The 15,541-nt window shown below is 44.2% G+C and overlaps 1 protein-coding gene across 2 annotated transcripts in view; it reads left to right on the top strand.

Annotated features, from left to right (window-relative positions):
• The window catches only part of SGPL1 (sphingosine-1-phosphate lyase 1), a 42,816-nt gene that overhangs the window by 277 nt on the left and 26,998 nt on the right, over positions 1-15,541 (top strand). Inside the window, exon 1 of one of the 2 annotated variants that reach the window (XM_057403325.1) lies at positions 13,550-13,655. The exons of the other annotated variant lie outside the window; for it this stretch is intronic. Within the exon in view, the coding sequence (XP_057259308.1) occupies positions 13,653-13,655 (3 nt within the window). The 5' untranslated portion in view covers positions 13,550-13,652. Of the gene's footprint in view, positions 1-13,549; positions 13,656-15,541 lie in introns of those variants that run through there. 2 annotated transcript variants of the gene reach the window in all.

Here is a 15,541-nt window from a genome sequence, read left to right as displayed (position 1 = left end):
GTAAATTCCTGCAGAGCAGCCTGTTGCATGTCCTGTGAGCAGGGACTGGAAAGTATCTAGTTTTACCTGTTTAAAAAGCAAACAAGACTCAAAATAAAGTGGAAAAATTTGTGCTCAGGTAGCAACACTAAATATTTGCCCCTGAAATATTTGGAGCTATTTTATTTGTGAATTTGTCTTGCTTTCTGATACAGCTCTTGTCTTGGCCCAGCCCTTTTAAAAACAGTTCACACAAGTTGGGCCCGGCAGCCAGAAGTGCTTTCTTCCCAACCTGTTTTTTCCCAGTTGCTTCTCAGGAAAAGACTTAGATTGTGCTGCTTTTGTGGAGGAAAGCTGTTAACACCAGTGATGAGTCTGTTATGAGACAGAAAAGAAAAGCTACTCTCCACCAACTTAGTGAAGAGACTTGTGAACCCCCCATTTGCGAGGTGCTTGTCTGTGCACTTTGTGCTTTATTATATGGAGGTTGCTAGGCTGCATTTCTCAGTGCAGCAGCAAAGCTTGCCTGGTTTTGTGCCCCATTTTTCTCCCACCTGCTGCCTGAAACTAGCTGTGAAATAACCCCTGTGCTTGCCTTTTTAAGTTGCTGCTTGCTTACCATGGCTACATTGTGGGATGGACCACACACCTCGATAGAGTGGTGGTGGGGAGAGCCTCAGCATAGCAAAGTGGTATAAACTGTTTTTACATCTCAATCTGAGATCTCCCAAGGCCTGATAAGCTGAAGAAAATACTTTTCTGTGTTAATACACAAAAGTGGTATCTTGTGCAATTATGGGAAAACAGGCTTGGCATCAACTTCAGGAGGTCCCCTGGCCCATTTCCCCATGGTTGCCTTTACCATGACATCTGACCTTTTTGTAAAGAGCTTCTGATGATAGAGATTTCTCAGTTTCTTTAGTGAGTTTATCACAGTACTTTACTGCTATAGGGATGCCTCCTTTTGCTGCAATTTTACCCTACTGCTTCTAACCCTAGGCAGTATGGAAAGTTGTTTCTTTAAGAGAGGAATTTGAAGATATCTCAACTGCAACCCTATTTTCTTCCTTTCTCACCTCACAGGTCCTGTTTTCCAGAACCTTGCTCTTTTCCTATAACCCTTGGTAATCAACTGAACTAGAGGGTCCTGTTCCCCAGTTAAGTCTCTTGTGTATGCTTGCTTTTCCATCTTCTGAGAGCCGTGTATGAGGATCTGACTTTGAGGAGCCCATCCTGCTCCTTTTGCTCAAGCAACTGGCCTTGCAGTTTTTTTCATCTCCTTCTGTAACTCTGGTTTTGGACTTTGACACTGATGGGATTCCTTGGGTTAGTGCAAAGCACTTGTTGAAATGAAAAATATCCAAGAACTTTTCCTTTTTTAAGGTTATAATGCTTTCTGCAAGTCCTTGAGTCATGACCATATTTGTTAAAAACCAACAGTACAAAAGCACATACGTTTCCCCCTCCTGGCCCCTTGTATTCCGTCTTCTTTCTGCATGGTTCATTAGTTTGCAATCTCAACAATTGCTAGGGAAACCTTTCTAATCTTGTCAATTGGCAATGCAACTGCTTTTTAATTTAGTTTTAAAATAGGTTTTTAAGTCACACTGTGCCCATGCTATTGATTTGAATTCTTGATTTAGTAAGTTGCTGCTTAACAAGATCTTTGCTGTGCTTCTTTAATGCCTTTCTTCAAGGGTCAAATAATAATATTCACAGAGAGGGAAGAAGTGTTGCCCAGTGGTTGTTTATAAATGTAGTGTATTAAGCTAGGTTTCTTTAAAAGCCATTTTGTGTAACTTGCATTCAGTGAAATTAAGGCGCTTGAATTACTTGGGAAAATGATCCATTTAGGATAGATCCACACAGTGAACTGTGGACAGATGCTGTTCACCTGATGTGGATGGCAAGCATGTCCTTTGATCAACAGAGGGCCAGTCTCCCCAAGAAATAGCTCTTTTGAGCTAAACCCAGCAATGTAGAGGAAACGCAGAAGCTGTACAAGGTGGTGTGCTGTACACATGAAATCCTACTGATGTGTCTGATGTTCAGTTATTTTGGATCCAGCTGCAAACTGTGGAGGGGATGAGCTCCCTTATTGTTGGTTGGGTGGTGCAGCCAGACCACTTCTGGTTCTGCTTAAGTTCAGGGTAAAAAGAGAAAAAAAAATCTTAGAGGTGCCTCAAGTGAAAGAAGAGAACAGAAAGTTCGGAGCGTCACTGGCACAGTAATTGATACTTCAGTGTTCCTGTTTCTAGTAAAACTATATATTCAACATAACTTTTTCACCACAGTGTTTTGGGATAAACACTGTAGAAAAACCTGACAATCTGGCTGCTGCTTCCCCTGTTTGATATTAGTGGCTAGTTTTCTTCGTTTGCATGCTTTATTTTTGCTTGTCATCAGATGGTTTCCTGAACTGAGGTCCTTTGAAACGCTCAAGCTTTCAGAAGGTCAAAAGCCTTGCTTTGAGAGAACTTGAGGCTTTTTTGATGACATAGCAATAACTTTATTGAAAATCTTTAGAACATTGTGTACCTTTCCAGCACAATGGTGTGGTCACTTCTTACTTTGACATGAGGGGAGCAGATTGCTCTTGAGTAAGATCTGCTGGGAGCTCCTTTGCTCTGTGGATACCTTTCTGCAAATGCTGGAGGTCATTTCATTGCATGTAGTCCCTGCAACCTGATAAGGAGGTGCTGGCATTGGGCTTGCAGAAGTAAGAGTATCTGGAGGGCATAAAAAGCTTCATGTCACTATGCATTCAAGTCCTATGTGGCCATTAATTTTTCAATGTACGTAGTACCATCAACAATGTCTTTGTTTATGTGTTGAGATGTAACTACCAGTCTCCTCTTGCTGCTGATATCAGATCAGTTTGAGCACCCTGATGTGGAAAGCAAGGTATTCTATTTACCAGGGTAATTGAAGCTGGCTGGATAAGAGCAGGCTCCACTAACAAAGACAAAGTGGCTAGAAAAGCCAGTGCTGAGGTCATCTTCCAGCTGCTCATAATCTCTGCTGCCACCAACAGCATGGCTGTCTTGCATAGTGAGGATAAGGGAGAAAGTAATGGTTGGTCCAAGGGGGTCTTGTTCTTTAACTGACTTTCCTCAGACATAAAGAAATCATGGAGGCTTTCATGACTCTGATGTGTGTATCATGTTACTCATCAAACCACAGCTGTGCTCTGGTGTTGGATGTGGCTCTGAGAGAGCCAGAACTTGCTTACAATTAAAATGATGCTTGACAAGCCTCGTATGAAGCTGAAAAATCTCTTGTTTCTCCCTCTGGAAGAGGGATGCGAGCCATGAGGCATTAGGCCAATGCTTGCTGCATTTTATTTACATTCTTAGAATTAAACAAGGGGTTGATAAGATTGATAAGGAATATATGATTTAAGAGCTTGTTAGACAGCAACCTCTAAACTCTTTGAGTGATTTAAAGAACAGTGGGGTATGAAGACTGTTTTCCAGTGTGAGATTAGAGTAATCAATAATAACATGCTCACTGACATGAAAGTTGCTTCTTAAAAGCAATTTATCATTCATTGAAATGCAGGAGCATTTGCGTTTGACGAAGCCCCAGTGGAAGGATGGAGAATATTCCTGTCTGATTTCTCCCCTTGTTGTGCCAGCAAGAGCAATCAATCATATTTAAGGAAGTGTTTTTTCCTCTATAATCACCTGTAGTTTGAGGGGAAACAGTATCCAGGAGCATTAATTATTTAATCCGCATTTCTTCCTCTATGTGTGAGATTTGCGCATTGTGCCGGGGAGTGGGGCCAATAAAATTTCTGGGCTGCGTACTGGGACTCGGAGGTCGAGTGATTCCTCTTTTCTCATTAAGAGGTTAACACTCGGAGAATCAGCTCCCTCTGCGGTCAAAAGAGGGAGGTACACCTTCCTTCACGAGGCATTTCCAGATTATGCTCTTCGAGTTGGGTGTTCTCTGCTCAGTAGCTGAAGTTTTGTCTCTTCCTGAAATTGCGGTGTAAATCCCCGTCAAGCTGGTAAGTCTCTCAACTGTATGGGCTCAGAACTGAACCATGTGCTTGGGCCAATACACCTACCATGATGTGACTAGAGTGCAAAGAGTGTTTGCAAATGAATGAACAATGATGAGGACTGGTATGGAAACAGTGTTCTGCCTTAAAAGACAATAGACCATGAAATGCTTTTGTATTGCACTGAAAATCTGTCAAGAAATGGAGGTGCTCAACCATGTTAGGCACTCTTCTCTGCAGCCTGTGTAGGAGCTGCTGGAGGTGGGATGAGGCTAATGCAGAGGAACTTTAAGTACACCCAGGAGCCTGTGTGGATTTGCTGCAGTTATGAGGTTATAATTTACCAGATTTAAATGGACCCCTTAAAGAATTGCAGAGGGATGTGGAGATAGGATTTTGGGTTTACATCCGCAGCTGCTGAGTGAGCATGGATTTAGATGCTTCTTAGCAGGGCTGTATGGCATTATGTGGGCAGCAGTTACTTCTCCATTGTTTTGGAGGCTTAAATTAAAATGCTCAGGAGCTTGATCACCTCTGAGCTGCTCTGTTGTGAGCAGGAGAGGAAGTGACACCTTGGAAAGCAACACAGCTTATTCATGACTGGGAAGATCCTACTGCTAAATCTTCTCCATCAGCTGCAGATAATACTGCTCCTATCTTGGACGCTTCAGTGAAGCAGGATAAATCCAGGCTGTGGTTTCTGTGCCACACAGATAGCAAGGAGCAATTATACAGTCTTCTCAGGCTAATTCCCACCATGGGGCTGTTGAGAGTAGTTTGCTGTCATTGGACTTTGGAAGGGGACTGTAAGTGCTATTACATGTTTACGGACCAAGTATAGTGGTTGCAGCCGTGGCTGTGTTATGGGAGTGGGGCCCTTATGAGACTTGGAGATAAAATAATGTGCAGGTAACAGAAGGCTGTTTTTCAAAACGGGGCCTACTGTTATAAATATGGGGCTGGTAGCTGACTTCCAGGTACCCATCTTGCTCTATGTTGTTTTGTGGGGGTTTCATCATGCTGAGGCTCAATTTTCTGTGTAATATGGGACAGTCAACATTTTATTTCCCTGTTACTGAGTATGTTTGGTGTCAGCATGTGAGAGGAGAGTAACAAATGTGGAAATCCTGGCATATACATGATGTGAGAGAATTTTGGCTCTGTTTGGGAAAAGCATGGCTTTTAATTTCTGCTTGTGTGCCTTGCAAAATGCTGGGGTTTCTGTGTTCATGGCAGAGGTCATTACTTCTTTCTCCCCTGCCTCCAGAATGAAGCTAGAAAATTGGGTGGTGGTTTTTATTTATTTTTTTACACTAACAAGAAGCTCTGAAGAAATTGGTGGTAAAAAAATTGCAGCACAAAAAGAGCAAGCTGAAATCACAAATGTTACTACAGCCACCATGAAGCCAGGACCATGAGGTACTTGTTGCAGTAATCCAAATCTGGTTGGAAAGGTGCCTCTGGCAGGAAGCAGTGCCTCTGCCTAGTTCTTGGCAAGCAGGATTGTCTTCAAATTCGGACAGCTGCTGCTGGAAAAGTGTTAGAAGCTGTCTCATTGTGGTCTAATTGTCCAGTAACAGCCTGTATTGCTTTCCAGCCTGGACTAAACTTCTTCTACCAATGAGTGGGAAGGCGTTTGTACTCAAATACTGTAATATTTATAGGACTAATTCAGTCTGGTGGTAACATGGTTGCCATTACACTGGGAATTGTCATCTTCTTGATTTTACAAGTCTGGTTTACTTTTAAAGTTTATTTTGCAATTCTCAAGACCATCACCTGATTGTAACAATATTGAAAAGAAAAAAAACCAACCAAATTTTCTGTAGTGATGCTACAAATGCTTGGATGCCTGACCAAAGCCAGTGTACAGTAGGATATGGTAATTCGTGGAATTGCTCCAAACTGGGCTGGATCCTGGTGCTCAGGGTGGTGAAGTGTCAAAGTGCTTGTGTAAGCACCAACTGTTAAGACAGCTGCAAGCATGAGGATCTCTCCCAGACCTTGTCTGATACGTTTTTGCATATAGCCTGTACTATGCAATTAAACCAGAATGTGATATAGTGATTCCCTAAGCTGTTTGAAGGACATAGTGCTGGGAAGCATCTCACAAATAACTCAAACATCTGAACTCTTGCAGCTGTGGAAGAAAGCCTAGGGTCATAACTTGAGCTCTGCCAGCTCCTGAGTGTCTAACCAGCTCCACATTGAGACCTGAGGACCAGCGGGGAGCCATGAGAGGAGAAGAGGGGATTTGTTAGGTAAAGTTTCCAGATATTTTTTGTTCTGTGAGTGTTTCAGGTCTTCTTCTTGCCTTGAAGAGGTGACAGTAATAAAGTAGCTATGCAAAAAGCAACCCTCCTGCTTTGGGTGATGACTCTTTCAGCTCTTTGCACCTAGAGCACCCTTAATAGAAAGGGCAACAATGTGATACCTAAAGGCATCTGAGAATCCCTGGGCCTGCCTCCTAGCAGCAATAAAGACTTTAATTTTTTTGGTATCTCTCAGTGCATGTTTAGAGGCTTTCTTGGAGCAGAAGGAAAGGGATTTATGGTAAAATCACATGCATGCAAATGCACTAGAAGGTAGTGCTTATGTTGTTTGGTCTATTTTATCCTTTATGACACTGATCTTTAATAAATCCAGTGCCTTTGGAAATAAGTGTGTGTCTTGAGTGTGGCAACTGTCACACCTATAGAGATCAGAGTGATGCAAAATCAGACACAGAACCAGGACAGGAACAAGGTCAGAGTCCCAGAGCAATAATGGTAAAGGGAGGGACAAGCTGGGGAGGACTGGAGGATGCCACTAGGATGTGCCTGGAGTGCTGCCATGAGGTGCTGCTTCCTAGCTGATCCCAAACATGTCACCCTTGGGTGCTAACTGGGGCAGGTGTCCTTCTAGCAGAACTGTCCTTTGGAAAGCAAAACCTGAAATGCTCTTGCCATAAACATTGTTGGAAGTGTCTGGGCTGAGAGTGCTGGGGTCAGCTCTTGCAAGAAACCCTCAGGCTGTCCAGAAAGTGTATATGTTGCAATCTGCTTTTGGATTATTCAAGGAGTTTAATATTTCCTGTTTTCAGCCTGTGGTAGATGGTGTCTAATGCTGATGGCTCTGCACCTGATAGGATTTTTTTTTTTTTTTGGAAAAGCAACAAAGATTTCTACTGGGGACCTGCAGGTGGTGCTGTACAACCGGACAGGAAAGGGGGGGAAATAACCCCCTGTGCAGTTGCTTGCTCTTTCTTTTTTCTTCCTAGAAAACTGCACCTCTTTGTCCGAGTTGCTATTTCCCAATCTTGTGGTGCAGTCACTAAACTAAGTCATTTCCTAAGTTTCGGGGGTGGGGGGTGTGTAGGTATTATACTGTGCTCTTTAACTTCTGTAGAGTTTATGTAAACCCAGAGATTTGTGTTTCTTTCTTAATACATACACAAAATGCATAACATAAATATTATTTTCCCGAGAGCTCTTATTTTAGCACTTTGAGTAGCTTCTGTCCTGAGCAACTTGGAAACAAGAAAAGAACTAGGATTCCTTTTAATTCCACCATTTTGGTGTAATTTTCTGAAGATGAGAACCTATGCCTGCCAAATAGGAATACTGTACAGTTGATTCAGGAACCGAGCCCATATGTGCGCTATTTAAAGTTGCATCAGTGAAGATAACAGGAAAGAACTTTGTTAGTGTAGAAAATAGCTACTGCTCTTGATCTGTTTAGTTATAAATCAAACAGACTGGAAAATTCTAAGTTAACCAGACAATGTTTTTTTATGCACACCCATGTTATGCTTTCATTGTGAGAGTCCTTTGAGCTCATTTATTTTTGTATTGCCTTTTAAAAGTCTGTTCCTCTGATAGGTTTGAGTTTTCTTCCAGTCCTCATCCCTCAAAGGTGCATTCATGTGTTTAATTTTATGCACTGTAAATTTTATTAAGCTTGTGCAGTACTTGATTTAAGGCTTAGAGCGTCTGTTCAAGACTAGGCTTGCTTCTAGATCTTCAGGGTAAGCTAGGGGAAGGAAGCTCCTGTTGATGGAAGTCTAAATAACCACATTTCCATGGAGCAGTAAGGCTCAGCTTTTGCAACACATTGCACCCGTGTGTGTATTGACGTTGCATGCAACATGGCAAACAAATCTTACAGGGGCACTGATGCAGTTTTTCCTGGGGCAGTCTGGGGTTGTAAACAGCCTACATCTGGGCTGTTCTTATAACAGCATCTTGCAGTTGAGTTAGTGTCCCATGTAATATGGATGTGAGTAGTCAGCTCAGAGCATGCTTTGCTGCAATACATCCCACTCAGTCTTTGCAAAATAAAGATAATTCTTGTTTGCAAAAGCTGATCAATGAGTACATGAATTGGGATCTTACATGATAGGTTGTGCCCCAGCAGCCACTTGGCTGATCAGTCTGGGTTTGTGCATGCTGTGGCCATCTGCCTGATGTGAGCCATGGAGCAGTGGAAGGGAAAGGGGGAGAAAATTTTCCCCTTTACCACCAAATCAATCTTATCCTCTGCTTTCCCGGACTTGTACAGAACCACACTAAGAAAACAGACTAAATGACAGGAGAAGTGTAATTTTGGCTGTGTTAACATCACGAATGATGTTAACATTTTGACAGAAGTATGGGTCTTGATCCTCACAAATCACTTGTGGGGAACACTACATTTATTTAGTTTTGCTGCTTCTACTTTTGGCTCCTAAATAATGGCCATTTTCTTAATTATTTGATTCACTACATCACCAGGGTTGTGAGATTACCTGCATTGCTGATGAGTACAGACTGCATGTGCTCTGTACTAGTTATGGACACTTCTGTGGTGCATAACTAGTCCAAGTGATAGTGCTCTCTTTGTTGATCAGGCAGGGGGGATCAGTATCTCCCTCAGTATTGGTGGTATCTCCTTCCTGGGTCTTTTACATCCTCCAAACAAGCAATAGAATGTGGTCAGTAGACTATATCACAATTTAAGCCTCAGATAAAACAACATTAGCAGGTGCCACATGTGACTAATTCTATTGACACTGCTTTTATGCTTCAGAGGCATGTCCTCTTGAAACCAAACAAAACAGCAGCTCCATGCTCCTGCTGCACAACTGTGAACTCCAGATCCTCATGTGAACTTGTTTACAATCCTTTCCGGCAGGGCTGGGTCCTAGGCTGTGTGGTTTTTCTCAGTTGCATGCTCTGGATTCCTGGCTGTGAAGCACAGAGGGTTTAGTCAGTGCAGTGGGGTGGAGGAACATTTGGAGGTCCAGATCTGCTGACTTAACAGCTACTTGGTTCTCTTGGTGTGGCTGGCAGCTGCTACCCACTTCCCAGCATTGCATACTGTGGTCTTCAGTCAATCAGCAGGGAATGCATGGAAAGGAAATGAGTCTGGGGTGAGACACAATGTGCACATCGTGATCTATTCTAGGAAGCCAACGTGTTTCTCATTTTCATCTCTTACAAGCCATGGCTGGCTGGAGCACAGATTGTAATTCCTGGCTGGTGCTGAAGTAGGGAGCAGTACTTCTTGTAGGAGCACAGGCTTATTGCACTTTCCTTTATGTCTGAGAATTACAGCTGAAGGCTTGCTAATGGCTTACCTATTGATTTATTTCTTACAGTGGTGTTGGTGATATGCTTAGGTGGCAAAGTTAAACCGCTTGTAAATGACAAATATGAATGATCATAAGTCCTATGGAATAAGTAATTCAGTCTCTAAAAGAAGACCTGATTGGATGTAGATCAAGAACCTTAAATCTACATCAAATCCCATTACTTCTCCCCGTCTTTTAAAGGTTAGCCCATACCTTTTCTTTAGGATTGCCAGATCTAAGGAAAATGAGGTTGAATAGGTAGAGCTGTTGTTACCTTAAACTACCTCAAGAATGCAGTGTCCTTTTAAAATCATCATACAAATTTAAATCTGTGCTTTTCTTTATGCCTTGTGTGGGTGTCCCATCAATGCAAGTTAAAGATGGGATGCTGCTGACACCTGAACTGAGAGGTGATTGCTCCTCTCAGAAGCTTGCAGCTTCTTTTGTCCTGTCCCTCCCAGCCAATTGATTGCTGCTAGCTTGAAGGAGTGAGCAGGCAAGCCTGTGGCTGAGGGAAGAGTTTTTGTTGTTTTTTTGTGGTTTTTCTTTTTTTTTTTTTTTTTACACTTAGGAAGTCACTATAATCCCCTCTTCACATTACTTTGTGGAAGGAAGAAAAAGCCCTAATTTTTCTTCATACTCAGCTGCTTTCAGACTTGACTTTTGCATCAGCCCTTGAACTGATTGATCCTGCTGGATTGGTCTCAGTGACATCCCTTATAAATAAGTAACCTGTAATACCCCCACACGATGTAATGCTAACAGCCCTGCTGGCATTGGAAAACCAGGACTCATTTGTTTTGTCATTTTGTTTTGTTTTTTTTTGTTGTTGTTTGTTTTTTAACTCTCCAGCCCCTTTTCCAAGGCCCATTTAAAGAAGGGTATGTGAGCTCTGTTTTAGCCTGGGGAATGCTGGCAGCCATCTTCGTTGGCAGAGTGGAAGTGTCCAGACTGCAGCTCTGTGGGAGAGGTCCTTTTGGCATTCCTAGGAGACTACAAGTGCTAAGAGGGATCATCCTCCAGCAAACCTACACTCTTGGCCTTAGTCTGCATGAGGCTTCAAGTCAGCTCAGGCCATACAAGTGACCTGGCTGTCCTGTTCCTCAGCCCAGGATCCTCTTCCCAGCACTTCTTGGGTGCCAGCAGCAGCAGACATGAAAGACCAGGGCCAGGATCTCAGGCAATGGCTGGCTGCTCCTGGGAAAGGCGACTCCCTTTTCTGTGCGAGAGCAACTGCTTTGGCATGGCCACAACACTAATCCTGCCACCCATGAAGAGAAGACAAGTTACTTTGATGGTTTTGTTCTGAACAGTGGCAAGAACCATTTCTACCTGGGCTGTGTGATGGACCAGAGGAAAACAGAAGCCTTCATTTAAATGAATATGGAAAACCTAATCTCTGTGGAGTAAGTCTCCCAGTTTCAAGATAGGTTCTGAACTCTGATGTAAAGCTATGAAGAAGCTGTGGTCCTTTGTAATGTGCTATAAGGAAGTGGCTCTATCTTTTGAGGGTTTCAAATTGTTATTACTGTAATGGAAAGGCTGTTGCAGAACCTCAGTTCTCATGGCTACAAACCCTCTTAATAGTTCTGAGCTTAAATGGGTTCAGGGCCAACCTGCATCCATTTGTTCTTGTGCCATTATTGTCCTTTCACTCAAATGGCTCCTTTCCCTCCTTGGTGTCTCTTCCTCCATCACCCATGTATTTATAGTGGGATACAGTATTCCCTTCTACCTCTGCTTTTAGAGATATTAAACAAACCAAGCTCTCTGTTTCCTGGCATTATGTGAAGGTGTGTAAAGATTAGCAAGGCTTGAAATGATTTATCCTAAGAGGCTTTTTTTTTCGGGGTTGAAGGAACAAACAAGATTTCCTTTCACACACTTGAGAGGAAGATACTACGTAGACATAAATATTTAGGATATTTTCCAAATAGAAACATTTTCTGGAAGTTTGGGGACCTCAGTGCTTGTTGCAGAGGTTGTTCCAATTGGAAAAGACAGCTCATTCGGGGTTATCTCAAATAGAAGCTTTCTTGCAAGCACATGGGAAGAAGACCTACTTTGTGAGAGTGACAGTGGGTTAGTAACAGGTCTGTTTGTTCCCTTTGATATCAAAAAGAACATCGATGTCTAGGGATACTTCTAAAAACAATCCCACGAGGGCAGGTTTTTTTGAGACAGTTATTCCCTGGTGACTTATGTAAGATGCCATCTTCTGCAAGGACACAGCTTGGATGGCATGATGAAGGCCAACACTACCAGCTACCACTTGTAATGCAGCAGAGTTAAATATTTGTGCTACAGATGCCAAGAGTGGATACTTGTACACCCATTTCAAAACATTATAAAAACAAAAGCGTTGGGAGGTTAAGTGCAAAGAGCTTGAACAGCCACACCTGAATATGTGCAGGAGAATGTACAGGTTTATAACTTTTGAAACAAAGCTGTGCTCTGGAGTGACCAGAAATCTTCAGCTTGTTTTACTGAACCTAATGTCTTTATATGTTTGGAAGCTTGCAGTAAAAGGTGCATCTCAAACGCTTTATTATGGATACAATGGGTGTCAAATAACTGCCAGTTTCAATTAAACTCTGGCAAACACATGCCTGATTATTAAACAAATTGAAGTTCACACTCAAACTATACTGCTCTCCAAGATCTCCTGTGTAGGCCTGGGTGAAGATGGGCACTTTCTCCTGCTGCTATCTCCAAGGAGAAGGGGCAGTTGCTCCAGGTAATGCACCAGGCTGGTGGCAGAGATACCACCTTGTGGCACACTGAACTGCAGTTGCTCCATGCATTAATTTTTGGGCTGGAAACAAGCCAGATACTACTGTCATATTTGTCCAATTTGCACCACTTATCAACAATCAGAGAATCCACTTCTGTGCCCTGAAAGCACACCCCTACTTGAAGCTAGGTTGCTTTGCTGTCACTGCACAAGGGACTACTTATTTGAAATGCTTCCCTTTCTTTTTGCCACTGCCCATCTCTCCCTCCTTCCAGGTTGCTTTTGGTCCCCCAAAGGCAACCTGCTGCCTCCATGCTGTCCTGCCTTGGCGTGTGCTCCCTGAGCTGTTGATCATTGCATGTGTATGAGAAGTGTCTAAGGAGCTGGGGTTTGTCTAGTTTGAAGAAAAGGAGGTGACCTCATGGATGTCTAGTTTCCTGAGAAGGGGAAGCAGAGAGAAGGGGTACTGATATCTTCTCCCTGTCATCCAGTAATAGCACATGACGTGTGGGAATAGTTCAAGGCTGCATCAGAGGAGGTTCAGCCTTGACATTAGGAAATCTTCATTTACCCAGAGGGGTGGTCAAACACTGAAGCAGGTTTCCTTGAGTTGATGTCCCAAGCCTGTTAGTGTTTAAGAGGCATTTGGAATGATGCCCTTAGCGTGCTTTAACATTTCATCAACCCTGAAGTGGCCAGGCAGTTGGACTAGATAATCACACAGGTTTCCTTTAACTGGAACTACTCTAGTAATCGTTGCTTCCCATGATTTAATTGCCCTTTGGATGTCTGCCAGTTGCTATTTGCCCTGGATTCCTAAAAATTGCTGTGCTTGTAGGAGGCTGGTCCCAAACAACTCTTTCCTTGTTGTGTTTGAAACCCAGCCTTTGTTTTATGGGGTCACAACTGATCCTGGTCATTTATGGAGGATGCAGCTCCTTAGACCTCGTGGTCAACTCCAGGCAGGGACCCGGGCGACCCTATAAATTGCCTTTATTATTTTTGCCCTTTTCCAGGCTTTGAAGTGGGAAGTTAAAAGACAGCATTTCCCTATGCTGCAGCACTGATTTGCCACCTTTAACCTGAGGGAGCGGCTTCTCTCCCGGCCTCCATCCCGGCTCCCCCAGGCTACCGTGCCTCCTGCCTGCCGCTTCCCGTTTCGCGCTGCTCCGCCCTTTCGGCGGGAGCGCGCCCTGCCCGCGGCGCGCCCAGCAGGGGGAGCTGTCGTGCGGGAGCGGCGGGGAGGTGCCGGGCAATCTCGGTACCGGGCAGGGAGGAGCGGGGCAGGGCCAGGACCCTGCGAGGCGGAGGCCAAGGAGGAGGCAGTGGCAGTGGCAGCAGCGATGGTGAGCGGGGAGAGCGGGGTCGTGGGTCCCTGGGTCGGCCGGCGAACAGAGGGGTCAGAGACAGGGGTGCGCGGCGCGGTCTGCTCTGTCCCGGCCTTCAGGCAGTGAGGCCGGGGCCTTGCCCGGCAGGGTGGACCGGGGAATCTCAGGAGCCGTCTGGCCAAGCTTGGCTGTCGGCGGGGGCTCCCCCTTCCTGTTTCCCTCCCGTAGAAGCATCCTCGCCCCGGACCCCCGCCGGCGCTGCGAAGCCCGTGCTGTGCCCCTAACCGGGGAGGGGGTCCCTTTTGCAGGCCTACTAGCCGTGCAGTGCTTTCCTTGTTTTCCACAGGTGTCTAGTTTCAGGGCAGGGAGGGTTAGAAATGGTATTTTCGGCTGTGTCTGTGGGTTTACTTCGTCAGAGTCGGGTAAAAACTGTATTTTCTGCTTATTCTGGATTTTGGGGAAGGAGTCTGAGCTCTGCTAAAAGTTATGTGGCTAATAGAGACCTTGTTCCATTTTTTTTTTTTTTTGCTTGTTTGGTTTTTTTTTTTTTAATTATTTTTGGTGGTGGTGGGTTTTTTGTTTTGTTTTTTTTTTTGCTAGAAGTAGCAGAGAAGCAAACTCTTCAGATGCAACAGGGATTACCTGAGATATAGTTGGCTCCGGCATGCAGTGGTATGGCATGTGTTTTCTGACACCTCAAACCTGGAAGGTGTGGTACCCTTGGAAGGTACCTTGAAATCGTGGCTGCTACTGGGTGGTAGATAAAATTGCATAATCTCTGGCCAACTGCCTTTTCCACTCAGTCACGGGGAGCAGCTGTCCATGACTAAACACTCAAGTGCTGCTTCCTCTTCCCACTCTGGAATGGAGCTGTGCCCAGCCAGTGGGTCACCACCTCCATGTGGGGGACAAAGGCAGGGCTCACTCCATTCCTTGTGTCTGTCAGCATGGGTAGCATGAGAGAGCATCGTAAGCTTGCATGGCTTGCTTTTCGGCTGCTTTCAGCTGCCAAAAGTTAGCTCTTTTGGAACTGAGTAAATACTGCACACCTTGTACACGGTGTGGTCTAGACTGGCCTGGGGTTGCTGGAAGCGTGCTGTGTGGTCAGGCTGTTCTCGCCTTAGTCACTCCGTGCCAAGGCTTTGCAGAGAAAACGGCTGCTTACTGTCTGGGAGACCTGCACAGGTCTGCTGTTTTATTTGTTAGACTAGACAGTAGCTACTGCACAGTGTTTCTCACGTTTGGAAAGCTACTGTGGTTGGCTGTATGCTTGGGGACCAAAGCTTTCTCTGGACAAACACTGATGCATCACAGTTTTTACAAAATTATATTACTCTGCGATCCTTCTGTGACCTTAGCAATATGGGTTGCAAGGCACAGGAAATTTTCTTACCTAGATGAAGAAAAATCTTGCATCTCCCATGTAGTGTGCACTTCCAACTTACTAAGGGTTTGCCATCCTCTTGCTACCTTTAAAAGTTAGAGATGACATCTCCTGCTAACCTGAGGTTCTGCTGAGGTGATGCTTTGTTCCTTGCTTTTGATTTCTCCAGTTCATGTTTCCCCTGTTTGGTGGTAAGATAAACCTAATCACAGCATTTATTGTTGTATGTGGTTTGACTGGTGTGGCAGTGATCAAAACCTTGCTGTGACTAAGTTGGCAAAAGGGAATCAATAGAGCCCATTTCCATGAGTAAGGATTTTGAAGTTGCTGCTTGTCTCTTCTGCCAAACATACTGTTCTGGAAATAGTTCCAGTCAGATCTCCTCCTGCACCAGCAGTATCCCACCACAGACCTACATGCAGTGCAGGTTGTTTCAGAAGGCCTGATCTGTTCTTTGGTTTTTGGAAATGGTGTGTTGCATTTTTGACCTAGAACTGTTGCTGTCATTCTCTGTATCCTA

Source organism: Pezoporus wallicus, unplaced genomic scaffold (genome assembly GCF_028554395.1).
Source record: "Pezoporus wallicus isolate ANWC-B61680 ecotype Strahan unplaced genomic scaffold, APGP_CSIRO_Pwel_v1 contig_4264, whole genome shotgun sequence".
In the NCBI taxonomy this organism is placed as follows: domain Eukaryota; kingdom Metazoa; phylum Chordata; class Aves; order Psittaciformes; family Psittacidae; genus Pezoporus; species Pezoporus wallicus.
The sequence above is the reverse complement of the archived record's forward strand: the minus strand, read 5'-3'. Positions and strand labels throughout refer to the sequence as shown.